This window comes from Anomaloglossus baeobatrachus, chromosome 3 (genome assembly GCF_048569485.1).
Source record: "Anomaloglossus baeobatrachus isolate aAnoBae1 chromosome 3, aAnoBae1.hap1, whole genome shotgun sequence".
NCBI lineage: Eukaryota > Metazoa > Chordata > Amphibia > Anura > Aromobatidae > Anomaloglossus > Anomaloglossus baeobatrachus.
The window spans coordinates 678,174,996-678,202,495 of NC_134355.1; the positions used below are offsets into that span (position 1 = coordinate 678,174,996).

The 27,500-nt window shown below is 44.8% G+C and overlaps 1 protein-coding gene across 6 annotated transcripts in view; it reads left to right on the forward strand.

Annotated features, from left to right (window-relative positions):
• Positions 1–27,500, forward strand: part of NCOA1 (nuclear receptor coactivator 1) — a 406,646-nt gene that overhangs the window by 376,424 nt on the left and 2,722 nt on the right. For 4 of the 6 annotated variants that reach the window (XM_075341274.1, XM_075341275.1, XM_075341273.1 and 1 more), the window contains 9 exons: positions 3,351–3,518; positions 8,127–8,247; positions 17,292–17,442; positions 17,788–18,108; positions 21,382–21,483; positions 21,645–22,065; positions 22,185–22,359; positions 26,139–26,322; positions 26,538–26,627. In XM_075341274.1, the coding sequence (XP_075197389.1) occupies positions 3,351–3,518; positions 8,127–8,247; positions 17,292–17,442; positions 17,788–18,108; positions 21,382–21,483; positions 21,645–22,065; positions 22,185–22,359; positions 26,139–26,322; positions 26,538–26,627 (1,733 nt within the window). The remainder of the gene's footprint in view (positions 1–3,350; positions 3,519–8,126; positions 8,248–17,291; positions 17,443–17,787; positions 18,109–21,381; positions 21,484–21,644; positions 22,066–22,184; positions 22,360–26,138; positions 26,323–26,537; positions 26,628–27,500) is intronic. The other 2 variants (XM_075341277.1, XM_075341278.1) reach the window with 1 other exon arrangement.

The window sequence follows — 27,500 nt, forward strand, 5'->3', positions numbered from 1 at the left end:
CACTGTGGAACCTACAGTATATCATATAGCCTACATCACTACTATACTAAAGAGATTAGATTAAAGCGTCTACACCAAACGTGTACACCTTAGAGCCTACACTAAGGATCCTACATAGTAGGGTCTAGACCAAAGAGTCTACTGTCTGGAGCTTAGCCCAAGACGACTGAGTCTAAACCATGGAACCTAAAGAATCCTATACCTAGAAGCCTTTATGACAGACCCTTTCCTAAAGAGTCTACACTAATAAGTTCTACACCTAAGAACCCGTACTATGAAGTCTGAATTATAGAGTCTAAATCACAGAGTGTTTCTGCACCAACTAAACTACAAGAAAGGTTCACCAATAAGTCTACACTTCTTATAGTTTTTCAGTTACAACATTATGTCTTGTTGGATGGGCGGATGTTCTCACCGGGCTCCAAAAACCTCTTCTTGGGACCAAAACCCTTCCAATCAAATAGAAGGTCTTCTCCTTGACCTTATTAGAGTCTAAGATGTCCTTAACCTCGAACACATCCAAGGAACCCATCAGGAATGGACTCGGGGACTAGAGTATGGGTCCTGGAGAAATGATTTAGGACTATAGGCTTCAAGAGAGAGACGTGAAAGGAATTTGGGATTCGAAGACTGGGAGTTGTAGGACACAGATTAATAGGCCTGAGACCCTTGAATGGTCAAATGTAGCTACGGGCAAACTTGTATGACGGCACCTTCAGGCAACTGTTCTGTGAGGACAACCAGACCTCGTCTCCAGGATGATACTGAGGCAGGGAACCTCTCGTCCACATGAATCGTCATCCGAGACACATCCTTCAGTAGATAGGACTGAGTTTGCTGCCAGATTTGAAGGAAGATACCATAAGAAGAAACAGCCGCTGATACGCCTGAAGAAGCAGATATTGGAGAGAGTGTTGGGATTATACGATGAAGAATAGATATGGTCCGGAGGACTTCCCAATGTGGTTATTGTAAGAGAACTCTGCCCAGGGGAGTAGTTGAACCCAGTCATCCTTACGAGCAGATATAAAATGGTGAAGGTAGTTCTCAAGGATCTGGTTAACCCATTCCACTTGTCCATTCATCTGCAGATGGTACAAAGAAATTTCCAGCTATATATTCAGTATCTTGCATAGGGCTTTCCAAAACCTTAAAGTGAACTTGACTTCACGGTCAGAGACTATGTAAAGATGAAGGCCATGGAAGCAAAAAATATGCCAGAAGAACTGTTTGGCAAGCTTAGGTGTGGAGTGAAGACTGGCCAAGGGGATTATCTGAGCCATCCTAGAGAACCAATCCACCACAACCCAGATGGTGTTGTAACCCTTGGAGAGAGGTAGGTCCGTGATGAATATGTTGCCAGAGCGTAGAAAGAACTGGCAGGCGTTGAAGACCAGCAGGCTTGTCCGTGGAAGACCTATTCCTGATACAGTGTGAACAGGCGAAACAAAATCCCAGGCATCCTTAACAAGCGAGGGCCACCAGAAGTGGCGAGCAATTCGCTCAGTGGATTGGCGTATGCCCATATGATCAGCCAACTTGGATTTATGACCTCAGGACAGAATTCTCCTACTCGTAGCTCTAGGGACAAAGGTTTTGCCCAGAGGAATGTATTTAAAAAGGATCGGAGCTGCTTAATAATCCTGGGTGGGGCAATGATGTGCTGAGACTCTTCCACAGACTTGGAAACTTTGAACGACTTCACAGGTCATTGTCTTTGGCGTTCTTCTCTGCAGGGTGGAAGTTAAATTCAAAGTTAAAATGAGTGAAGAAGAGAGCCCACCTGGCCTGATGAGAATTCAACCGCTGAGCCGACTGCAGAAAGGTCAGATTCCTATGGTCCGTGTAAATTATTACCAGAGAGCTGGTGCACTCCAGTAGATGTCGCCGCTCCTCGAGATCCAGAAGCTCTCGATCCCCTATGGTATTCTTTTGTTTGGCCAGTGTGAACAGTTTGGAGAGAAAAAACGCAAGTGACTGACCACCCTGAAGAAGCTCTTTGCAGAAAAACCATCCCAGCACCGATAGACTGCTTGTTGGTATCACGGTGGTGCAGAACCTCTTGTGAAGGCCCCTTTCAAATGCTGGAAGGCCGACTCTGGTATTAGCCCCCTTCTTGGTTAAAGCGGAAATGGGTGCCACGAGGGACTAGATGTGTGGAATTAATTGATGTAGGATTTGGCTGGATGGCCCACAACCTAGGGGTCGAGGCCAGGAGAGAACCGCAGAGAGTGGACCTCCTCTTACAAAAGCTGTATATTTGACTTGGGGCCATTGGTTCCCGATTTGTTTGCGGGTCTATGACTTGATCTAATTGTAACGCTGGTGGTTGTGGACCCGCTGGGCCACAGGCGTGACACTTTGTATCAATCAGTTAGGTATAACACACCTTTGCCAGACTTGTGCCTTACTTCCCTTACCCCGGTCCTCTAGACTCTGTTGTGGTCCATGTTGTGGTTTGCAGATATTTCGGCAAGATCCCATGTGATCATCCGCCCGGGCCTATTAAAGGCTCACCAAGACACTCACCTGTGTCTTTGTATTAAGCCTTCTGTCTGTCTAAGTCTCTGAGCTCCTATATGCACCTTGACCTTTTCTGTTGCCTTTCCATGGTCTCCTCGATGTCTTCTCCCATTTGCAGCTTCCAGTAACTCTGCTACCTGTCTGTCGTTGGCCCCCTGTAACCCTGCTACCTGTATGTGGTCTCCTGCCTGCCTGCGTCTTCTTGTAACTCTGCTACCTGTCTGCCAGCATCCTCCGGTAACTCGGCTGCCTGTCTACGGTCTCCAGGACGTCTCCTGTCTGTGTCCTACAAGCCTCACCCATGTGCTGTATCGACACCATCGTCCCTTATGTCCCCACGCAGACCTTGGGCTTAAAGGATCTACCTCACTTAGTGAGGCCTTTTTTGTAACATTAGGGTTAGGTGTTTTATTGACTGTCCTGATTCCAATGATCCAACCACTGGTGTCAGCCAACCAACCATCTTTAAATGTAGCTTGTTGGGTGGTTTTTAGTGGATAAGTGGTGGAGGTTGTCACCATTTCAAGAAAGTAATATCTTTGGTGACCAAAATTAGTCATGATCTTGGACGGGGAAGAATTCGAGAAGATAGATTTTGCGAGAAACTGATGTACTAGATGTAAAATGGGCTTCAAAACAAAGCAGATGTAGGTGTTTCTTAAGATTTTTTGGAAGGGGGTAACCACTCGCCTGAGAATGTTGGGGGGGGCGGGGGTAACATTTCTGTTTTCGCATTTATGCAAATGTTGCACGGTAGGATGGCTGCATGGATACTGCATGTACATGGCATGACCCTAACACACACATGCATGTTCCTTATTCCTTAGATTTCAATGGCATCAATCCAACTCACTCTCCCTTTGGATTCTGTGAGTCCTTAGACCCGGAACTGAATCCATTCCCTGCACCTTCTGACACCAGTCCTCGGTCAGGACTGACACCGGAGCAGGGTCGTGGAATTTTACCCGGAACGCCAACATTTCATACAGATCCTGGTATGTAATACTAATTTTTTATATAGCAGGACAAACTGTCATGAGAGAATATTAATGTCCTGCTTTCACAATATATCTGTATGTGGATTGGAGTATGGGTGTTTGAACTAGTTATTCACACCTCCGTTTATGGTCAGTCAAACATATTGAGGGCTACCATGGTAGGTTTTGTCTAATGCCTCTTTCTTTTGACTAAAAAATCCTAAAGCAGTCCCTATCCAATGATCTATATGCTTGTGTTTTCTTATAACAACTGAAGACTTCTCCAGTGCTTCACCTACAGTCTAGAATGCTCTATCTTGGGCAGTCACAGCATGTGGCTGTCTTGCTAAATTCTCCTAAAAGGGGGGCTGAATGCCCGTACTTACAAAGCGCTCACTGATATCCTAATCAGGCACGAATACTAAGATTCTTTATAGCAAGATTTTATTTATTATAATAGCACATGAATGATCAATGGTACATAGGCATTAGCACTACTTTATAGTCATAGAATCTTATACAATAACAGAAATATGCATCAACATTACTGTATGTTGTAGCAAGTCTTTCTCATCGGAGGGACTCGATTAGTGAGAAGGAAAACAACCCGGCCTCTGCATCACAGGAACAGTGCGTCCACTTTAGCGTCCTGGAAATGTCCCTAATCTCACTAAGCGAGCCCTGTATTTTCATACATTGTGTTCGTCGTGTGCACCGAGTATTGCAATTGTGACCAGTATGTGATTGCTGGGTCATGGTCATGTAACCTATGAGAAAAGTCAGCTCGGGCACTCAAAAGACAAGAAAAAGTGGAGAATGTTGATGCTTTTGATTCCAATTTTATTCATGCAAAGGTTTATAATATGACGTTTCGGCCATACAATTTTGGCCTTTATCAAATAAATGTTCTGAAAGAATAAAAGAAAATATATATCCTAGTGAATACATAATGTTATTCTCACATACATGTACATTCAATTTTACATGGTGCATGAAACAAAAACATTTTTTGGGCAAGTGTTTCTTAAGGAACAAATCAAAGAAAATAAACCTCAATACACGTTATGGTGTGAACAAACAATAGTCCAGAGGTAGATAGAATGTAGAAGAGGGGGGATCATGGGTGATTCATCCCTTAACTAATAGTAAAGGTAACATCATGCATACATCTCTATATGTTACTCTATTATGGAGTCAAAATTACTAGATTCTCCACTTGATTGACATTCTAATCTAACTTTTGCTGCTTTCCCTGTATTCTATGCCATTCAGTGGGCCATACGCCACAGCACTCTAATGAACATTGTGTCTTCAAGAGGTATACCATATAGATAATAGCAAAGGTAATTGGATTGGAATTTTTAGCCTATACCCCCTGTTCTACATTCTATCTACCGGTCCTCTTTCTATGTATATGTTTGAAAAATATATGTAATTTTCTTAGACGACTCTGTTTTTACTTCAGGTTGATTACTAAGGTCCATTGGCCAACACATGTGAACTCAATTTCACCAGTCTAGCCTTATATACGTTTCTTGTGGTATGTACTCTTTTACATTGTAATAAAATTTGCACTTGGGTCTTATAAGCATTAGGGTCTCTCAACCTCTGGACTATTGTTTGTTCACACCATAACGTGTATTGAGGTTTATTTTCTTTGATTTGTTCCTTAAGAAACACTTGCCCAAAACATTTTTTTGTTTCATGCACCATGTAAAATTGAATGTACATGTATGTGAGAATAACATTATGTATTCACTAGGATATATATTTTCTTTTATTCTTTCAGAACATTTATTTGATAAAGGCCAAAATTGTATGGCCGAAACGTCATATTATAAACCTTTGCATGAATAAAATTGGAATCAAAAGCATCAACATTCTCCACTTTTTCTTGTCTTTTGAGTGCCCGAGCTGACTTTTCTCATGTATTTGACTTTTTTCTCGGAGGCACCTAACCTATTTGTGAGCCAGATTCTACTCTATATAATGGTCATGTAACCTGACCACACGCTGCTGTGGGCACCAGTAGCTGCCTGCACATTTTGCCAGCTGACCACTAGTTTCCTGCATATTTTGCAATGAGCCATGAATGTTACATGCCAGTTTCCTACACATGTCTTTAACTAACCACGAGTTTCCTGCATATTTTAAACTGTAAGCGTTCCTTCCTCATAGTGGTTTGTTCAAGACTTACTAACACGTACTCTTCATCATGGTGAAATCGGGTCAACCAGAGGACACCTCTCTGATACTGAGTTTTGGATGGATCAAATAATACCTGTGATCACTATCTTTTGATTAGGATTCCTATCTAATCACACTCATTCTTCAGTCATAGCACATTGGTATCACAGGGGCTTTACCTGACAATTCATCGTTTTAGGGACCATCACATATTTTATGTAATTCTTCATCACAGCCCACATGAGAACTTATCCACTAATCAGTTTGGAAAAATATATCTTTTTGTAACATTTTATCCATCTTTTCTCCTCGGTACATCTATGGTCTTTTTATTCATGAGTTAAGTCTTCAATTCCCCCAACTTTTCTCCTTTCCCTGTTTAGTTTTACTTTCCCTAAAATTTGCAATTCCTAATAGATTTATCGTTCGGCACGGGTCCTCTCGAGGGCCCTGGAATCGTTTAACCCCTCTTTGTTAGGCTTTATTTTTCTTTCACGTCCCTATAAATCCGCAATTATCGTCTGCTGAGAATAGCGCCAGCAGATGTGTGTAAATACAGTCTCGTCTCATTAGGACATATCTTGTATAATATGCATGTTAAGTGCCTGAACACAGAGCCGGCCACGCGGGGCCCCGGCCTGACATCTCCAAGCTGTTTTTCTTAGTACGGTTTGCATATGAAGAGCTAAATAGAAATCTGATATGTGACTAAGGTACATATGTGTGTGTTACCGTTTCCCTAGCACCATGTCAACCCAGGGACGGAATCTACTGCTTCCAACAGGTTTACATTTATGGTTGCGAAAGAAGAGGAGTTTTGTTTATGACAAGTTTTATTTTTGGACTATGTATGGTGTACAAAGACCATGGCTTGGGCTTCCCCAATCATCCACCCACTGATTGGAACCAACCAGATAACACTATCAAGCGAGATAGTAGAGATCCAAATAAGATGGCTGATGCAGATTTAAGCTTTCAGCACAAATTGTGGCACAATTAAAGGGAATCTGTCAGATGATTTACTAGTACAATACTAATGTATCTTTAAATAGGGCTTAAGCATCTCTTAACAGGATATGCAAGTTTTATTGCTGTACCTTCTCCTGTTATCTTGTTGTAAGCACTGGAGAATTCAGAGTAACTAGTCAAGCATATGTAAATCTGAACTGAATTTGCACTTGTGCCCCCACCCATACTCCCACCCACCCCTCAGGAGTGCAGTTAATTGCACAGATAGGTGGGTGAGGGGCGCAGTGCATATGCAAATTGTATTTACATACACTTGACTAGTCATCAAGAGACACTGAATTCTCAAGAGTGGACAACAAGATAACAGGATAAGGTAGAGCTATAAAACTTACCGATCCTGAAAGGTCTCCTGTTGAAAGATAATTAGTATTCTACTACAAAATCACCTGACAGATTCCCTTTAACTATTTTACCAGGGACATACAGCAACGAGTATATTCTCCATCATCAACATGACAATTAGAGGAAGAGAGGTCATACAGTACAGACCAGTTTGCTTGTCCTGTAATCATTCAGCACTCAGAAATTGTTGAGGAATGATCTGCCGAAAGCTGAAATCAGCAACAATGATATTATTTTTGGCATATTATCAACTGGTAAAAGACTCAGTGAGAAAACGCCACCTACTGTGAGACCACCTATCGTGTGAAGGAACCAGCAAGATTGTTCCTTATAGTGTAAAATAGCGCCACCTGGAGAGAGATCCAGAGTGAAAAAACATCACGTAGGGTTACATCGTCACTCCTAGATCAAGATGGTGCCACCTAGTGCCTGATGGTGAGTTGACCTCTCGGGGTCTCTGGTGGGCTTGATCCGTTTTGATCAAGTTGGCTAAACCTGGTGATTCAGCTGCCTCAACATCGCCCCCATATCAGCGGCTGAGACTAGTGGCCGCTGAACTCTCTAAGTGACTCACCAGTATATTTTGCCATTGCTCCTCAATGACTTATTCGGGGTAGTAAAGAGTAAAAGAAAAACTGAACACAAAAAGTTGATTACAACAGTGTGAATTATTTGTATAGAATTCATGTTCTCTATGTGTACAGTACATAATACAATAGAATGTGCCCCCCCCAGGATGGCCAGGGAGGAAGGGGGGGTATTTAAAGGGTAGTAACCAAATCCAAAATAGTTCAATCTTTGGACGTTTTCCACAACTATTTTTTTTTCTTCTTTTACAACTTTTTGATTTTTGTTGTCCGATAGCCCAAAATTACACAATGACCTGATAACTCTGCAAATCACAGCACCCGTTATGAACAGTAATTTGCGAGTAGTGCCACCTATTGGTTGGATCCACTCATTACCAATGAAATAACCAAAACAAGTATTAGAATGAAAGACAATTCTGTGTTTATCAGTCCAAATGAAAATCATGCCCAACTTTTTAAGTGTTTTTTTTTTTTTTAGGTTTGCCGGACTCAAACTTGGGAATTGCAGATCAGTTCGGGCAGTCGGGGCTCGCTGACCAGATGGGTTGGTCAGACAGCTTGACATTACTGAACCGTGTGACCACGAATCCACAGGAAGAGTGAGTATTTGAGGACTGATTCATACATTGTCAGATATGTGGGTGTAATTCCAACATGGTGGCAATCTACACCCATTCTGAAGTTTGTCGGTTGAGTTTTAAAGTGAACCTGTCACCAGATTTTTCCCTATGAAACGAAAAGAATCCCCTTCTGCAGCTCCTGGGCTGCATTCTAGGAAGGTGCACCTTGGCCCTTACTCCCCTTTTAGACCCCAAAAATATCTTTATAAAACTTGGCCCTTAGGTATGCTAGTTACCTTTGTGGGCCACAGGGGCGGGCTCGTTTTCTGCTTTGTTTCCCCACTCCTGCCGCTGATCGCCGGCTTCCTTCCTTAATTGACGGGATGACGCCCTCCATCATCCTCCTCGTCGCATTTTCAAGTCTCACGCCTGTGCAGTTAGGTCTGCTCACGCAGGCGCAGTTCACTCTGCCATATCTCGGGCAGAGCACCGGTGAGTTAAATGCGCATGCGCGAGATTATGGGCGGGTACTAGGATGACACTGGTGAGGTCATGCACAGCAAACACCTCACCAGCGTCATCCTTGTACCCGCCTACAATCTCGCGCCTGCTCATTTAGCTCACCGGCGCTCTGCCCGAGATATGGCAGAGTGACCTGCGCCTGCGCGAGCAGACCTAAGGCGCAAGATTTGAAAATGCGACGAGGATGACAGACGGCGTCATCCCGTCAATCAAGGAAGGAGGACTGCGATCAGCGGCAGGAGGGGGGAACGAAGCAGAAAATGAGCCAGCCCCTGTGGCCCACCAAGGTAATTAGCATACCTAAGGGCCAAGTTTTATAAAGTTATTTTGGGGGTCTAAAAGGGGAGTCAGGGCCAAGGTGCACCTTCCTAGAATGCAGCCTAGGAGCTGCAGAAGGGGGATTCCTTTAGTTTCATAGGGAAAAATCTGGTGACAGGTTCCCTTTAAATATTCCCTGAGCTGTTTCTGTGTAAATTATATTTGAATATCGGTTTAAATTCAAATTTAAATTGTAACTGCCACTTCAGAACTTGTAGCGGAATGTTTGGTTCTGCTCCTCCCCCTCCATAGAATGTTACATGCACCAACTGACATCTCCTATCTCCTTAAAGGGAACCTATCACCACTTTTTTGGCGTATAAGCTGCGGCCAACACCACCGGGCTCTTATATACAGCATTCTATCATGCTGTATATAAGAGCCCAGGCCGGGGGTATAACATAAAAAACACTTTATAATACTTACCTAACGGTCGTACGGTGGGCCATATGGGCGTCTCCGTTCTCCGGTGCCGGCGCTGCCTCTTTTGGCCATCTTCGTCCTCTTTCTGAAGCCTGTGCATGACGCGTCTACGTCATACACACTTGCTGATCCTGCGCAGGCGCACTACAATACTTTGATCTTGCCTGCTCAGGACCTGAATGCCGGCGAGTGTGGATGATGTTGGACCTGTCATGCACCGCGGCTAGAGAAGAAGGAGGACGAAGATGGCCAAAAGGAGGACGGAGACAGCCATAAGGCCCACCGCACGACCGTTAGGTATTATAAAGTGTTTTTTATGTTCTCACAGCGGCCTGGGCTCTTATATACAGCATGGTAGAATCCTGTATATAAGAGCCCGGTGGTGGTGGCCGCAGCTTATACGCCAAAAAAGTGGTGACAAGTTCCCTTTAATGGGAAACTGCTGTCCCTGAAGACAGATTTTGAGAAGGAATGATCAGTCCTGGAGGAGAAAGAAGCAGATTTCTCCGATAAGATACATTACAAAGTTTCTTATTGTCATCAGCACCACTGATTTCTGAAATAAAAAAGAAATAAAAATTAAAATGACGGTTACTCTTTAAAATTAAACGTGTAGATTGAATTGATTTGTATTTGTGAGGAGGCGTGAGGAATTTCTGGGAAATGTGTCCCCCTCCGCAGCCGTATAGCTCCGGCCCGTCCTCACCCTGCGCTGGGCCCCTCACATATGTTGTCCTTTACTGCTCGCGATCCAGCAGAAGGAAATGTAAAGAGCGAAGCTGAGCGGAGGCTGGAGAGTGTGCGGGCTGTAATATCTCCACTCCATCATCATAGCAAGTGCCCAGAAGGAACATGGAGATGTATGTGCCGCCATTACCGGACCCTTTACCTCATCGGTGGGGTCTTCTAAGGACGCACAGCACAAAACATCGCACGGCTGCCTGGCTATTTATAGAAAGCTTACCGCCGTCTGTTATTCTTCGGGACTCTGCTCCTTAAAAAGCTCTGGGACGTTTCTAGAGAGTTTAGGGCAGACCAATGGGATCACATGCTTTCCCCCCGGGGAGCGTGCACCGATAATCCCCTCTTTGCTCCCCTTCGGTGCTTTTGAAGGAAATCAAAGGCACCTGAATTCCCAAGGCATAATAGGGTCGTCGTGAAGGGCTTGAATGCTTTATGTTGGGGTTTTTTTTTGTTCGGCCTGCATCAGTAATCGGCTTGTTTGCCTGTGAGGAAAGCACACTGCCACCTAGTGGTCACTTGTAAGATGGCGGTGCGGTGGGGAAATGCAGGAGATGGGTTTGTACTAGGCCGGGGACACACGGGGACTTGTCGCTGCTGCCAGTCCTACCTAGCCAGTCATCACTGCTCGGGCAGCGCAAAAAGCCGGTTTCATTGTTATTATCCGGACTAGACACACTAGTAATGTCTGGTGGTGGATTAGATACACTATTAATGCCTGATCAGTGGTGGATTAGATACACTAGTAATGTCTGGTGGTGGATTAGAAACACTAATAATGCCTGATCAGTGGTGGATTACATACATTATTATTGCCTGATTGGTAGTGGATTAGATACACTAGTAATGCCTGATTGGTAGTGGATTAGATACACTAGAAATGTGTTTCTAATCCCCCACTGATCAGACATTACTAGTGTACCTCATCCACCACTGATCAGGCATTACTAGTGTATCTAATCCACTACCAATCAAGCATTACTAGTGTATCTAATCCACCACTGATCAGGCATTGCTAGTGTATCTAATCCACTACCAATAAGTCATTGCTAGTGTATCTAATCCACTACCAATTAGGCAATACTAGTATATCCAATCCACAACTGATCACGCATTACTAGTGTATCTAATCCACCACTGATCAAGCATTACTAGTGTATCTAATCCACCACTGAACAGGCATTACTAGTGTATCTAATCCCCGACTGATCAGACTAGTAATGCCTGTTCAGTGGTGGATTAGATACACTAGTAATGCTTGATCAGTTGTGGATTGGATATACTAGTATTGCCTAATTGGTAGTGGATTAGATACACTAGTAATGCCTTATTGGTAGAGGATTAGATACACTAGTAATGCCTTATTGGTAGTGGATTAGATACACTAGTAATGCCTGATCAGTGGTTGATTAGATACACTAGTAAAGCTTGATTGGTAGTGGATGAGGTACACTAGTAATGCCTGATCAGTGGTGGATTAGATACACTATTAGTGCCTAATTGGTATTGGATTAGATACACTAGTAATGCGTGATTGGTTGTGGATTAGATAAACTAGTAATTCCATGTTTATGGTTAAATAAAGAATTAAAAAAAAAAATCACTAGTAATGCCTGATCAGTGGTTGATTAGGTACATTAATAATGCCTGCTCAGTGGTGGATTGGGACACTAATAACATCTGATCAGTGACGGATTAGATACGCTAATAATGATTGATCAGTGGTGTATGAGCTTCACTAATAATGGCTGATCAGTGGTAGATTAGATACACTGGTAATGTCTGATCAGTGGTTTATTAGATACACAAATAACATTAAATCAGTGATGGATTAGATGCCCTACTAATGTCTGATCAATGCTGTATAGATCAGATACGCTAATAATGCCTGATGGTGGGGTTTAGATTAGATACACCATTCATTTCTGATTGGTGGGGTATGGATTAGATACACTTCATGTTTGTACCAGTGATGGATTGGATACACTAATAATATCTGATCGGTGGAATCACATTATTAGTGTTTTATCAGTGGTGGATAAGATACACTATTAATATCTAACTGGGGGATATGGATGAGATGCATTATTCATGTCAAATCAGTCAGTGGTGGATTAGGTACAATATTAATTTCTGATTGGCATATAGATTAGATGCATTATTCATGTCTGATTAGTGGTGGATTAGATACACTATTCATGTATAATCAGCTGTGGATTAGATGCACAATTCATTTCTGATTCAGAGGTGGATTAGATACACTTCATGGCTGATCAGTTGTGAATTAGATACACTGTTCATGTCTGGAGTGTGAGTTGATGCTGGATACAATGCTGGTACTCCAGAGATGTGAGGGACAATTGTGCCTAATTACACCATATGAGATGTCCACTTAGGATGGGAAGAAAATTGCAAGACTCATATCTTCAGTGTTGGTTGGAGCCTGGCACCCTAAAGATGGCATCACCCAGCCTCACAATCTCCTGATATAGCTGTGCTCACAGCCCGGAGGTCTCCTAGGTTCTTCTAGGCTCACACACCGGAGGTCTCCTATGTTCTTCTAGGCTCACACACCGGAGGTCTCCTAGGTTCTTCTAGGCTCACACACACCGGAGGTCTCCTAGGTTCTTCTAGGCTCACACACCGGAGGTCTCCTATGTTCTTCTAGGCTCACACACCGGAGGTCTCCTAGGTTCTTCTAGGCTCACACACACCGGAGGTCTCCTAGGTTCTTCTAGGCTCACACACCGGAGGTCTCCTAGGTTCTTCTAGGCTCGCACACCGGAGGTCTCCTAGGTTCTTCTAGGCTCACACACCGGTGGTCTTCTAGGTTCTTCTAGGCTCACACACCGGAGGTCTCCTAGGTTCTTCTGGGATCACACATCGGAGGTCTCCTAGGTTCTTCTGGGATCACACTTCGGAGGTCTCCTAGGTTCTTCTAGGCTCACACACCGGAGGTCTCCTAGGTTCTTCTGGGATCACACCCCGGAGGTCTCCCAGGTTCTTCTAGGCTCACACACAGGAGGTCTCCTAGGTTCTTCTAGGTTCACACACCGGAAGTCTCCTATGTTCTTCTAGGTTCATACACCGGAGGTCTCCTAGGTTCTTCTAGGCTCACACACCGGAGGTCTCCTAGGTTCTTCTGGGATCACACACGGGAGGTCTCCTAGGTTCTTCTGGAATCACACTGCGGAGGTCTCCTAGGTTCTTCTAGGCTCACACACCGGAGGTCTCCTAGGTTCTTCTAGGCTCACACACCGGTGGTCTTCTAGATTCTTCTAGGCTCACACATCGGAGGTCTCCTAGGTTCTTCTAGGTTCACAGACCGGAGATCTTCTAGGCTCACACACCGGAGGTCTCCTAGGTTCTTCTAGGCTTACACACCGGAGGTCTCCTAGGTTCTTCTGGGATCACACTTCGGAGGTCTCCTAGGTTCTTCTAGGGTCACACACCGGAGGTCTCCTAGGTTCTTCTAGGTTCACACACCGGAGGTCTCCTAGGTTCTTCTAGGCTCACACACCGGAGGTCTCCTAGGTTCTTCTAGGCTCACACACACCGGAGGTCTCCTAGGTTCTTCTAGGCTCACACACTGGAGGTCTCCTAGGCTCTTCTAGCCTCACACACCGGAGGTCTCCTAGGTTCTTCTAGGCTCACACACCGGAGGTCTCCTAGGTTCTTCTAGGCTCACAGACCGGAGATCTTCTAGGCTCACACACCGGAGGTCTCCTAGGTTCTTCTAGGCTCACAGACCGGAGATCTTCTAGGCTCACACACCGGAGGTCTCCTAGGTTCTTCTAGGCTCACACACCGGTGGTCTTCTAGGTTCTTCTGGGCTCACAGACCAGAGATCTTCTAGGTTCATCTAGGCTCACACACCAGAGGTCTCCTAGGTTCTTCTAGGCTCACACACTGGAGGTCTCCTAGGTTCTTCTAGCCTCACACACCGGAGGTCTCCTAGGTTCTTCTAGCCTCACACACCGGAGGTCTCCTAGGTTCTTCTAGGCTCACACACCGGAGATCTTCTAGGCTCACACACCGGAGGACTCCTAGGTTCTTCTAGGCTCACAGACCGGAGATCTTCTAGGCTCACACACCGGAGGTCTCCTAGGTTCTTCTAGGCTCACACACCGGAGGTCTCCTAGGTTCTTCTAGGCTCACACACCGGAGGTCTCCTAGGTTCTTCTAGGCTCACACACCGGTGGTCTTCTAGGTTCTTCTGGGCTCACAGACCGGAGATCTTCTAGGCTCACAGACTGGAGATCTTCTAGGCTCACACACCGGAGGTCTCCTAGGTTCTTCTAGGCTCACACACCAGAGATCTTCTAGGTTCATCTAGGCTCACACACCAGAGGTCTCCTAGGTTCTTCTAGGCTCACACGCTGGAGGTCTTCTAGGTTCTTCTAGGCTCACACACCAGAGGTCCTCTAGGTTGCTCATCTTTAGAGACTTTCATCCATCGGATGTACCCGCTTAATGCCTTTGCTATGAAGGAGTTAATTCTGCTCTGGGCAGCATCGGGCTGGGACTCTTTTCCCCTTCGGAGCTGCGCTCATACTGCCGTCTCCACATCTGGTACTCATCTATCACTAAAAGAATAAACATTACCGGTCCGGGGGAAGCGCGTGCTCCACATATTCGCTATCAAAGCCGCCTTCTGTTTCCCTGGCACATCGTAGGGTTTTATTAGCCTGGGTGTAATTATGGGGGGTTTTTTTCTATTCGGAGGGGACTTGATACTTTTTATATATTGGAAACACTCAGGAGTGGAGCAGTCGATGGAGTTGTGGAGGAGCTCCGAGGCCCCTGGGTCAGCGGTGACCTCTTTTAATTCTTTACATATGACGGTTCCTACGCAACCTACAGGACTGACACAATGTGGGCTTCACCAGATTAACCCTAGAAGTCTCAGCGCCTCTGGCTATTGTGCCGACACCAGGGGGTTTCAATCATCAATCTAATCTGCAACGGAAACATTTTAGAAATGTTTATGCCTTGATAAACTGTAAGAAAATGCTATGGTATGCCCATGGACGAGTCTTGGTAGGAGACTTAGAAGAAATCTTGGAAAAAGGGGTATAGTTCTCCTGGTCATCACTACCACATCAATTGACTTACAAGTCCTGTGGTGGCCATCTTTGATTCTCCAGTCCCACCCTTTCATTTACAATGTTGCCTATAGACCGGGCATTGTTTGATGTCAACTTTTGCCCAGGTAGTAGATTTTGAGGACCTCAGGTTGGGCTTGGTATCATATAAAGCAAGAAAGAAAATGCTTCCCAGTCACCATTATTAGGTTAACAATGTCTATGTAGCACGGGCGTCCCTGTGCTCCCCACAGGGACGAGCTCTACTTACCGCCGCGGCTGGCTCTCACATGTGTCCCAGCGTCTCCTCACTCCTCCACGTGTCCACTCCCTCTTCCTGGGGCCTGTGCATGCGGTACAGGTCCCCCGAGAGTGTTCTTGGGGAGCGTGCATCGCTGCCCTTTTCTTAAAGGGCCAGCGCATGGAAGTGCCTCTCATTCTACGGCTGAGAGGCACTGGGTACATAAGGCACTCTCCCACTAGGGGAGGTACCTGATCAATGTGTTTAGTGTTTCTATGCCCTAGCCAGCTAGTTGTCAGGTCCTCTAGTCTGCTGAGCTCTTGTTACAATGTGCTACTTCCTTACCTGTCCGCCCCAGCCGTGCCACCAGCCTCAGCTACCTCAGTATTCCTTGCTACACCAGAGACTGTGTTTGTCTGTCCTGGCCATGCCACCAGCCTCTGCTACCACAGTAGTCCTTGCTACACCAGAGACTGTGCCTGTCCATCCCAGCTGTGCCACCAGCATCAGCTACCACGGTAGTCCTTGCTACACCAGAGACCGTGCCTGTCCGTCCCAGCTGTGTCACCAGCCTCAGCTACCACGGTAGTCCTTGCTACACCAGATATCGTGCCATCAGCCTCAGCTATCTTGGTAGTCCTTGCTACACCAGAGACTCTACCTGTCCATCCCGACCGTGCCACCAGCGTCCGCTATAATGGTAGTCCTTGCTATACCAGAGATCGTGCCTGTACATCCCAACCATGCCACCCAGCCTCAGCCTGTCTACTACTGTGTCCGCCCTTGCCTCGGGGGTCAGTTGCCACAGTCTTGGTCTCTACATTGGCGGAGTAGCACCTGGCGCTTAGTCAGTCCCCTCCCACTAAAGGGTAAGCCTGGGGTCCTTCTGTGGTCCAGTGGGTCCACTGTTGATCGCCGCTTCACCATTTTCAGCGTCAAGCGTTACAGGCTAACAAGGTTCGGAATTAAGGTGTCCTCCATTCTTCATCGTTAACACCTGCAAGGGTGAGTTGTGGATTTTATCATTGTCAGTCACTCACCCAGATGATAGCCTAAAGAAGTAGTCAGGATCAATCTTAGTCGGCAAAAGACTAAAAAATCAGGCAGGCCAGGTCAACTCTGGAGGTAGAAATGTAGGCAAGAAACTCATCCACCTGGCTATCAGGTCCTGGCAGAGAAACATCACACTTTTATGATTTCTCAATAGAAATGGGCAACCCGTGTTGACCTCCAGTGGCCATATTTCCTCATAAGTGGATAGTTGTAGCCCATTATCACATTACACACAGAGGTAGCGGCCAAAGCCCCTCTACTGCATAATGGCCTTCTAGCTTCAAGGGCTGTTGATGACTTTGGCTCCTTCATTTGGGTGGAGAGGTGTATCGGCAGTAGGCCTCTCTCCGTCTCTTGGCTCATGATCGGCACCAGTTTGATATGTCATGATACTAGAAGAAGGGTGCAGGGTAATGGACGGCCAATGGTGACTTCTGATTCTCATTGGGGTGGTGAGTTTTGGGACACAGCTATAGAAATATGGCGCCTATGGATGAGACAGGGACCCAGATCTCGTAAAATTGTCAACGCCCCCCGCTCATGTTTCCAGCTTCTGTACTAATGCGCTTAGACAGTTTGCTTCCTCCATGCCAAAATCAAGGACGATCCACGTAAGGCAGCGATTTATGTCATTGACATAGCGCCTGGTATCCTCTGCCGTTGCACCCGCAGCTTCATATCTGCTTTGTCTTTCTCGGCAGGATTGATGACTTTCTGTGTCCTCCAACCACCATGGAGGGACAAAACGACGAGAAGATCCTGCTGGAGCAGCTCGTATCCTACCTCAACGGCAAAGACGAGAACGAGCTGGCCGAACTGGACAGAGCCCTGGGAATCGACAAGCTGGTGCAGGTACAAGGGGCGGAGGGGGAAGCCTCAGGTCGGGCCGGTGGTCGGGACAGTTCTTCATGGATAGAGCGAATGTCAGAAGGCTGCGGACTGCAGTGACTACAGACACATGAGAAGGATATTCGGGAGAGGCGTAATATTTCATCATATCGATGAAATGTGTGGTTTTTTGGCCAGTTTTGATGTTCGCAGTATAATAAAGGTTTCAATACAAATCTTCATGTCTCTGCTGTGGTGGGGAAGTTTCAGCAGCGAGGTCTCGCATCATATTATGTCATGGGTGATAGCTGCGTGTATGAAGTGTATATATTTACTTTGGCTTGCATTTTCCTTCTTGCCGTCCCATAGGGAGGAGGTCTGGACGTCGTCACTGACAGATTTCCCCAGCAAATGCCCGTCGCCCCGGTCCTCATGGAACAGAAGCCGGGAATGTATCCTCAGTCCTATCCTGCTGCCTCTCCCAACCCCGGACTCCCCAGCCCCTTCTCCAGCATGGTCAGACAGAAGACCAACTTTGGTCCCATGCCAGTTCAAGTGCCACAGTCTCTGCAACGAGGGCCTCATCCAAATGCTATGAACATGCAACCTCGGCAGGCACTAGCTCGGCCAGGAACGGCCTCCAACCAGCTACGTCTGCAGCTCCAGCAGAGGCTACAAGGACAGCAGCAGGTAAAAATGAAGATGGCCACTCACATGTAAAAATATAACCACTATAATACTGCTCCCTATGTACAAGAATATAACTACTATAATACTGCCCACTATGTAAAAGAATATAACTACTATAATACTGCCCCCTATGTACAAGAATATAACTACTATAATACTGCCCCTATGTACAAGAATATAACTACTATAATACTGCCCCTATGTACAAGAATATAACTACTATAATACTGCCCCTATGTACAAGAATATAACTGCTATAATATTGCCCCCTATGTACAAGCATATAACTACTATAATACTGCTCCTATGTACAAGAATATAACTACTATAATACTGCCCCTATGTACAAGAATATAACTACTATAATACTGCCCCCTATGTACAAGAATATAACTACTATAATACTGCTCCTATGTACAAGAATATAACTACTATAATACTGCCCCTATGTACAAGAATATAACTACTATAATACTGCTCCTATGTACAAGAATATAACTACTATAATACTGCCCCTATGTACAAGAATATAACTACTATAATACTGCCCCTATGTACAAGAATATAACTACTATAATACTGCTCCTATGTACAAGAATATAACTACTATAATACTGCCCCTATATACAAGAATATAACTACTATAATACTGCCCCTATGTACAAGAATATAACCACTATAATACTGCTCCCTATGTACAAGAATATAACTACTATAATACTGCCCACTATGTACAAGAATATAACTACTATAATACTGCCCCCTATGTACAAGAATATAACTACTATAATACTGCCCCTATGTACAAGAATTTACTACTATAATACTGCTCCTATGTACAAGAATATAACTACTATAATACTGCCCACTATGTAAAAGAATATAACTACTATAATACTGCCCCCTATGTACAAGAATATACTACTATAATACTGCTCCTATGTACAAGAATATAACTACTATAATACTGCCCCTATGTACAAGAATATAACTGCTATAATATTGCCCCTATGTACAAGCATATAACTACTATAATATTGCTCCTATGTACAAGAATATAACTACCATAATACTGCCTCCTATGTACAAGCATATAAGTATTATAATACTGCCCCTATGTACAAGAATATAACTACTATAATACTGCTCCTATGTACAAGAATATAACCGCTATAATACTGCCCCTATGTACAAGAATATAACTACTATAATACTGCCCCCTATGTACAAGCATATAATACTGCTCCTATGTACAAGAATATAACTACTATAATACTGCCCCTATGTACAAGAATATACTACTATAATACTGCTCCTATGTACAAGAATATAACTACTATAATACTGCCCCTATGTACAAGAATATAACTGCTATAATATTGCCCCTATGTACAAGCATATAACTACTATAATATTGCTCCTATGTACAAGAATATAACTACCATAATACTGCCTCCTATGTACAAGCATATAAGTATTATAATACTGCCCCTATGCCCCTATGTACAAGAATATAACTACTATAATACTGCCCCTATGTACAAGAATATAACTACTATAATACTGCCCCCTATGTACAAGCATATAATACTGCTCCTATGTACAAGAATATAACTACTATAATACTGCCCCTATGTACAAGAATATACTACTATAATACTGCTCCTATGTACAAGAATATAACTACTATAATACTGCCCCTATGTACAAGAATATAACTACTATAATACTGCCCCTATGTACAAGAATATACTACTATAATACTGCTCCTATGTACAAGAATATAACTACTATAATACTGCCCCTATGTACAAGAATATAACTACTATAATACTGCCCCTATGTACAAGAATATAATACTGCTCCTATGTACAAGAATATAACTACTATAATACTGCCCCTATGTACAAGAATATACTACTATAATACTGCTCCTATATACAAGAATATAACTACTATAATACTGCCCCTATGTACAAGAATATAACTACTATAATACCGCCCCCTATGTACAAGAATATAACTACTATAATACGGCTCCTATGTACAGGAATATAACTTCTATAATACTGCCCCCTATGTACAAGAATATAACTACTATAATACTGCCCCTATGTACAAGAATATAACTACCATAATACTGCTCCTATGTACAAGAATATAACTACCATAATACTGCCTCCTATGTACAAGCATATAAGTACTATAATACTGCTCCTATGTACAAGAATATAACTACCATAATACTGCCCCCTATGTACAAGAATATAACTACTATAATACTGCCCCTATGTACAAGAATATAACTACTATAATACTGCCCCTATGTACAAGAATATAACTACTATAATACTGCCCCTATGTACAAGAATATAACTACTATAATACTGCTCCTATGTACAGGAATATAACTTCTATAATACTGCCCCCTATGTACAAGAATATAACTACTATAATACTGCCCCTATGTACAAGAATATAACTACCATAATACTGCTCCTATGTACAAGAATATAACTACCATAATACTGCCTCCTATGTACAAGCATATAAGTACTATAATACTGCTCCTATGTACAAGAATATAACTACCATAATACTGCCCCCTATGTACAAGAATATAACTACTATAATACTGCCCCTATGTACAAGAATATAACTACTATAATACTGCCCCTATGTACAAGAATATAACTACTATAATACTGCCCCTATGTACAAGAATATAACTACTATAATACTGCCCCTATGTACAAGAATATACTACAATAATACTGCTCCTATGTACAAGAATATAACTACTATAATACTGCCCCTATGTACAAGAATATAACTACTATAATACTGCCCCCTATGTACAAGAATATAATTACTATAATACTGCTCCTATGTACAAGAATATAACTACTATAATACTGCCCCCTACGTACAAGAATATAACTACTATAATACTGCCCCTATGTACAAGAATATAACTACTATAATACTGCCTCCTATGTACAAGAATATAACTACTATAATACTGCTCCTATGTACAAGAATATAACTACTATAATACTGCCCCCTACGTACAAGAATATAACTACTATAATACTGCCTCCTATGTACAAGAATATAACTACTATAATACTGCCCCCTATGTACAAGAATTTAACTAATATATTACTGATAGCTGCAGGGGATGATCTGAGCTATGCTGACACCTCAGATCCTGACATTGTGCCTGTTTCTCTCTCCGTCCTATGTTATGACCTTTCTTTCCATCTTTCTCAGATCCTGCACCAGAACCGTCAGGCTCTCCTCAGTCAGTTTGGCGTTGGCAGCGCAGTGCAGATGGGAATGCGGCCGGGCATACAACAAGCCATCACGCCTCAGGTAGTGATGATGAGAAGATATGTGTTATATGTGTTATATTGTGAAGCGGTGACATACTCTCGGTAGTTTTTGGCTTTGGAGCATCCCCCCCTTCGTATAGTAGATGGCACCGGTTTGGGACTAGTCCTCATTTTGACCCTTATTTGCGTCTTTCTCCGCAGCCTCCGATTAACGCTCAGATGCTCGCCCAGCGCCAGCGGGAGCTGTACAGCCAGCAGCATCGCCAACAGCAGCAGCAAATCATGCAGCAAAGAGCGCTGCTCATGAGGCAGCAAAATTTTGGCAACAACCTTCCCCCGAATGCTGGACTGCCCGTCACCATCGGGGCCTCCCGGCTCCCGCAAGGACCTCCTCAGCAGTTTCCTTACCCCCACAGTTATGGTACAAACTCCGTAAACCCACCTCCGTCCACCAGTCCCTTTTCACCTCTGGCCACAACCCCTGAGGCCACGTTGCCAAACCGCGGAGGCACCACAAGGGGAGGGTTAGTGAACAGAGGCATGATGGGAAACGTCGGAGGACAGTTTGGAGCTGGGATGAACCCTCAGATGACGCAAAATGTCTTTCAATACTCGGGAACAGGTAGGCGGCCAAAACAAATATGGATGTCTTATCGGGTGACAACTATGTGGTTGTCAGCAACTTCTGGCTTTAGTTACTGTACAAGTAACCTAGCATGGATATGCCTCTATTTCCTGCAGGTATCAGCCAGCAGGCGGATCCAACATTTGCCCCATCTCTCAGCCCCACCAGTCCTTTGATGTCGCCTCGTCTGACCCCTTCACAAAGTCCAATGCTCCAGCAGAATCCATCCACACCCGGGTACCAGTCACCTGATCTTAAAAGTTGGCAGCAAAGCACACTGGGAAGCTCAAGGTAAGTCGAAAACACATCCTATTGAACCAGTTTGGACTAAATGGACGTAAATATATTGGTCCTGATGAAGGGTAAGAAGTTTATACACATCCCACGGATGGCTCGGGAAAATTGAGGAGCTTGACAGAGGGAGATCACTCCCCCAGTCAGGAAAATTGCAGAGCTTGACAGAAGGAGATCACTCCCCCAGACAGGAAAATTGCAGAGCTTGACAGAAGGAGATCACTCCCCCAGACAGGAAAATTGCAAAGCTTGACAGAAGGAGATCACTCCCCCAGTCAGGAAAATTGAGGAGCTTGACAGAAGATGATTATTCCCCCAGTCAGGAAAATTGCGTCACTTAACAGAAGGAGATCTTTTTCCCAGTCAGGAAAATTTCAGAGCTTGACAGAGGGAGATCACTCCCCCAGTCAGGAAAATTGCAGAGCTTGACAGAAGGAGATCACTCCCCCAGACAGGAAAATTGCAGAGCTTGACAGAAGGAGATTACTCATCCAGTCAGGAAAATTGAGGAGCTTATTATTATTATTATTATTATTATTATTTATTTATAGAGCACCATTAATTCCATGGTGCTGTACATGAGAAGGGGGTTACATACAAAATACGTATACAAGTTACAGTAGACAGACTAGTACAGAGGGAAGAGGGCCCTACCCTTGCGGGCTTACATTCTATAGGATTATGGGGAGGAGACAATAGGTGGGGTGTAGGTCAAGCGGCAGCTCCGCACGGTGGTCGGGCGGCAGCTCCGCACGGTGGTCGGGCGGCAGCTCCGCACGGTGGTCGGGCGGCAGCTCCGCACGGTGGTCGGGCGGCAGCTCCGCACGGTGGTCGGGCGGCAGCTCCGCACGGTGGTCGGGCGGCAGCTCCGCACGGTGGTCGGGCGGCAGCGAGTTCATTGTAGATTGTAGGCATTTCGGAACAGGTGCGTTTTCAGGTTCCGTTTGAAGTTTGCAAGGGTAGGGGATAGTCTGACGTGTTGAGGCAGCGAGTTCCAGGAGACTGGGGATGCTCGGGAGAAGTCTTGGAGTCGGTTGTGTGAGGAGCGAATGAGAGAGGAGGAGAGGAGGAGATCTTGGGAGGACCGGAGGTGACGTGTTGGAGTGTAGTGGGAGAGTAGTTCGGAGATGTACGGAGGGGAAAGATTATGCACAGCTTTGTAGGTCAGTGTTAGAAGTTTGAATTGGATACGGTGGAAGATTGGAAGCCAGTGGAGGGACATGCAGAGAGGAGAAGCGGGGTGGTATTGAGGAGAGAGGTGGATAAGTCGGGCAGCAGAGTTAAGGATGGACTGGAGAGGGGCAAGCGTGTTGGCAGGGAGGCCACAGAGGAGGATGTTACAGTAGTCGAGGCGGGAGATTATGAGGGCATGCACTAGCATTTTAGTAGATTGCAAATTGAGGAAAGGGCGGATTCTGGAAATATTTTTGAGTTGAAGACGGCAGGAGGTAGTGAGGGATTGGATGTGTGGTATGAAGGATAAGGCAGAGTCAAAGGTCACTCCGAGGCAGCGAACTTTGGGTACTGGCGAGAGCGTGGTGTTATTTATTGTAATAGATAGATTAGGTGGAGAGTGTAGGTGAGACGGAGGAAAGATGATTAGTTCAGTTTTGGCCACATTGAGCTTTAGGAAGCGAGAGGAGAAGAAGGAGGATATAGCAGATAGACATTTCGGGATTTTGGACAGCAGAGATGTGGCATCTGGGCCAGAGAGGTAGATCTGGGTGTCGTCGGCATATAGGTGGTATTGGAAGCCATGGGACTTTATGAGTTGTCCCAGGCCAAATGTGTAGATAGAGAAAAGTAGGGGTCCTAGGACAGAGCCTTGAGGGACGCCAACAGAGAGATGGTGGGATGAAGAGGTTGTGTGGGAGTGGGAGACACTAAAAGTGCGATTTGAGAGGTATGAAGAGATCCAAGAGAGGGCAAGATCTCTGACACCAAGGGAAGAGAGGGTCTGTAATAGGAGGGAGTGGTCAACGGTATCGAAGGCTGAGGACAGGTCTAGGAGTAGGAGTATAGAGAAGTGCTTGTTCGCTTTGGCAGTAAGCAAGTCATTTGTGATTTTAGTCAGGGCAGTTTCGGTGGAGTGATGTGGACGGAAGCCGGACTGTAGGTTGTCAAAGAGAGCGTTAGAGGAGAGGTGGGAGGAAAGTTCAGCATGGACGTGCTGTTCCAGGAGTTTTGAGGCAAGTGGGAGTAGTGATATGGGGTGGTAGCTGGTAGTAGAGGTTGGATCGAGGGAAGGTTTCTTTAGGATAGGTGTGACTGTTGCATGTTTAAAGGCAGAGGGGAAGGTTCCAGTCGTTAAAGATAGGTTGAAGAGATGGGTTAAAGCTGGAATAAGGATGGTGGTGAGGTTGGGAAGGAGGTGGGATGGCATGGGGTCAAGTGCGCAGGTGGTGAGGTGCGCTTTTGAGAGCAGACGTGCAAGCTCTCCTTCGGTGATGGTGGGGAGGAAGTTTATGGGGGAGGGGCAGTGGTCAGCTACATGAAGGGGTTGTGGTGGCTGAGCAGAGAAGACTTGCCTTATTAGGTCGATTTTTTCTTGGAAATAGGTGGCAAAGTCTTCTGCAGAAATGAGGGAGGTTGGAGGGGGCAGTGGTGGGCGAAGGAGGGAGTTGAAAGTGTTGAATAACTGTTTGGGGTTGTGTGTTAGAGAGGATATGAGGTTTCTGAAGTAATCGTGTTTAGTGGAGGTGAGGACTGAACGAAATGTGTGAATTGCATTTTTGAATGTGGTGAAGTCTTCCTGGGAGTGCGTTTTCTTCCACCGCCGCTCTGCAGCCCTAGACCTTTGCCTAAGTTTTTTAGTGAGGCTGTTGTGCCAGGGCTGTCTATTGATTCGTCTCACTCTGCCATGCACAAGGGGAGCGACTGAATCAATGGCTGATGTGAGGGTGGTGTTGTAGAAAGTGGTGGCGCTGTCTGTGTCGTGGAGGGACGATATGGAGGACAGTGGGAGGATAGAGTCGGCGAGGGTGTGCATGTTGAGGTGTGCAAGGTTTCTGCGGGGATGTGCTAGGTGCTGGACAGGGGGGGTAGGTGAGGAGGACAGGGCTGAAAAGGTCAGAAGATGATTATTCCCCCAGTCAGGAAAATTGCGTCACTTAACAGAAGGAGATCTTTTTCCCAGTCAGGAAAATTTCAGAGCTTGACAGAGGGAGATCACTCCCCCAGTCAGCAAAAATTGCGGAGCTTGACAGAAGATCACTCCCTCAGCCAGGAAAATTGCAGAGCTTGATAGAAGAAGATCACTCCTTAAGTCAGGAAAATTGCTGAGCTTGTTAGATCATTCCCCCAAGTCAGGAAAATTGCGGCACTTGACAGAAGGAGATCACTTTCCCAGTCAGGAAAATTGCGGAGCTTGATAGAAGGAGATCATTCCCCCAAGTCAGGAAAATTGCAGAGCTTGATAGAAGGAGATCACTCCCCCAGTCAGCCCATTGGATCTAACAATGCCATAAACTAAAGCCTAGAAGATCCAGCCCAAGTAGTTCTGTGTATTATATATACGATCAATGGATCACATGTTTAACATGTAATAAACCAATTAGTTAAGCACTTAAAGAAAAAAATATATCCTAGTTTTGTTAAATCTGTGTAAAAATTATATTACAATTAAAAGGACACTCATTACGGGTTGGAAGAAGGTGAATCAGGCAGCTAAATAGGAAAGGGTTCTCTACAGTTACAGCAGACAGACTGTGAAATGCTGGAAAAAAAAATCTGTTAAACAGTTCGAGACTTAACGATCTCTTATCCCGCTTTCACAGCGTCTTTGGGCAAGCGGGACAGACCCAGCCTGCCCCGGGCCAGCAAGGAATGTACAACAACATGAGCATCACCGTGTCCATGGGCGGCAACAACGCCGGCGTCCAGAATGTCAACCAGATGACGGGGCAGATGCAGATGAACTCCCTGCCCATGCAGACCATGAACAGCATGTGCACAGAGCAGGTCAGTGACGGGGGGTTAGACATTGATGTACCACAAAAGTGAGTACACCCTCACATTTTTGTTGCATAAATACTACTGCCATAGCGTGCACATATAACAGTGAAGCACAATACTAACACTGGTATTGTATAAGCGCTATACACATTTCTATGGAATTAATAGAAGAATCTAGAACATTCCGTGGCACTAACTAATGGGTCTGTCCCTTTCGGCAGGTGAACGATCCATCCCTGAGACCAGGCGGACTTTACTGCAACCAACTGTCCTCAACGGATCTGCTGAAAACGGAGCCAGACACAGGGCAGGTAAAAATAAGGGCTCCGTCTCAGCACAGTACTAGGGAGTATTATAGCGATAAATTATATCTCTGGGGCAAAGTATATAACTGGATATATGGACCTATAGTATATCACTGGTCACACATATGGCGGTAGACTATATCATTGGTCATACATAAGGCAACACAGTACATCTCTGGGGGGATTATAGTGACAAACTGTATCTCTGGGGGCCCATATGGCGGCATAGTACCTCTTTGGAGAGAGAATGGCAATAAAGTATATCTCTAGGGCATATATGGCATTAGAGTATTTGAGTGCACATATAGCAGTATAGCATATTTCTTGACACACAACATAACTGAGGGGAACATGGCGGTAAAGAATAGCTCTGGGGCATATGACAGTACAATATTTGTGTGCACATATGGAGGTATAGTATATCTCATCACACATATGGCGGTATATGACATAACTGAGGGAAACGTGGCTGTAAAGTATCTCTGGGACATATGATAGTAAATCATTTACAGTATGGCAGTATAGCATATTTCTGGTCAACATATATGGCAGCACAATACATCTCTGTGGGGAACATGGTGGTAAAGTACATCTCTGGGGTATATATGCTGGTAAAGTGTGCAGTATAGCATATTTCTGGTTACATATATGGCAGCACAATACATCTCTGTGGGGAACATGGTGGTAAAGTACATCTCTGGGGTATATATGCTGGTAAAGTGTGCAGTATAGCATATTTCTGGTTACATATATAGCAGCACAATACATCTCTGTGGGGAACATGGTGGTAAAGTACATCTCTGGGGTATATATGATGGTAAAGTGTGCAGTATAGCATATTTCTGGTTACATATATGGCAGCACAATACATCTCTGTGG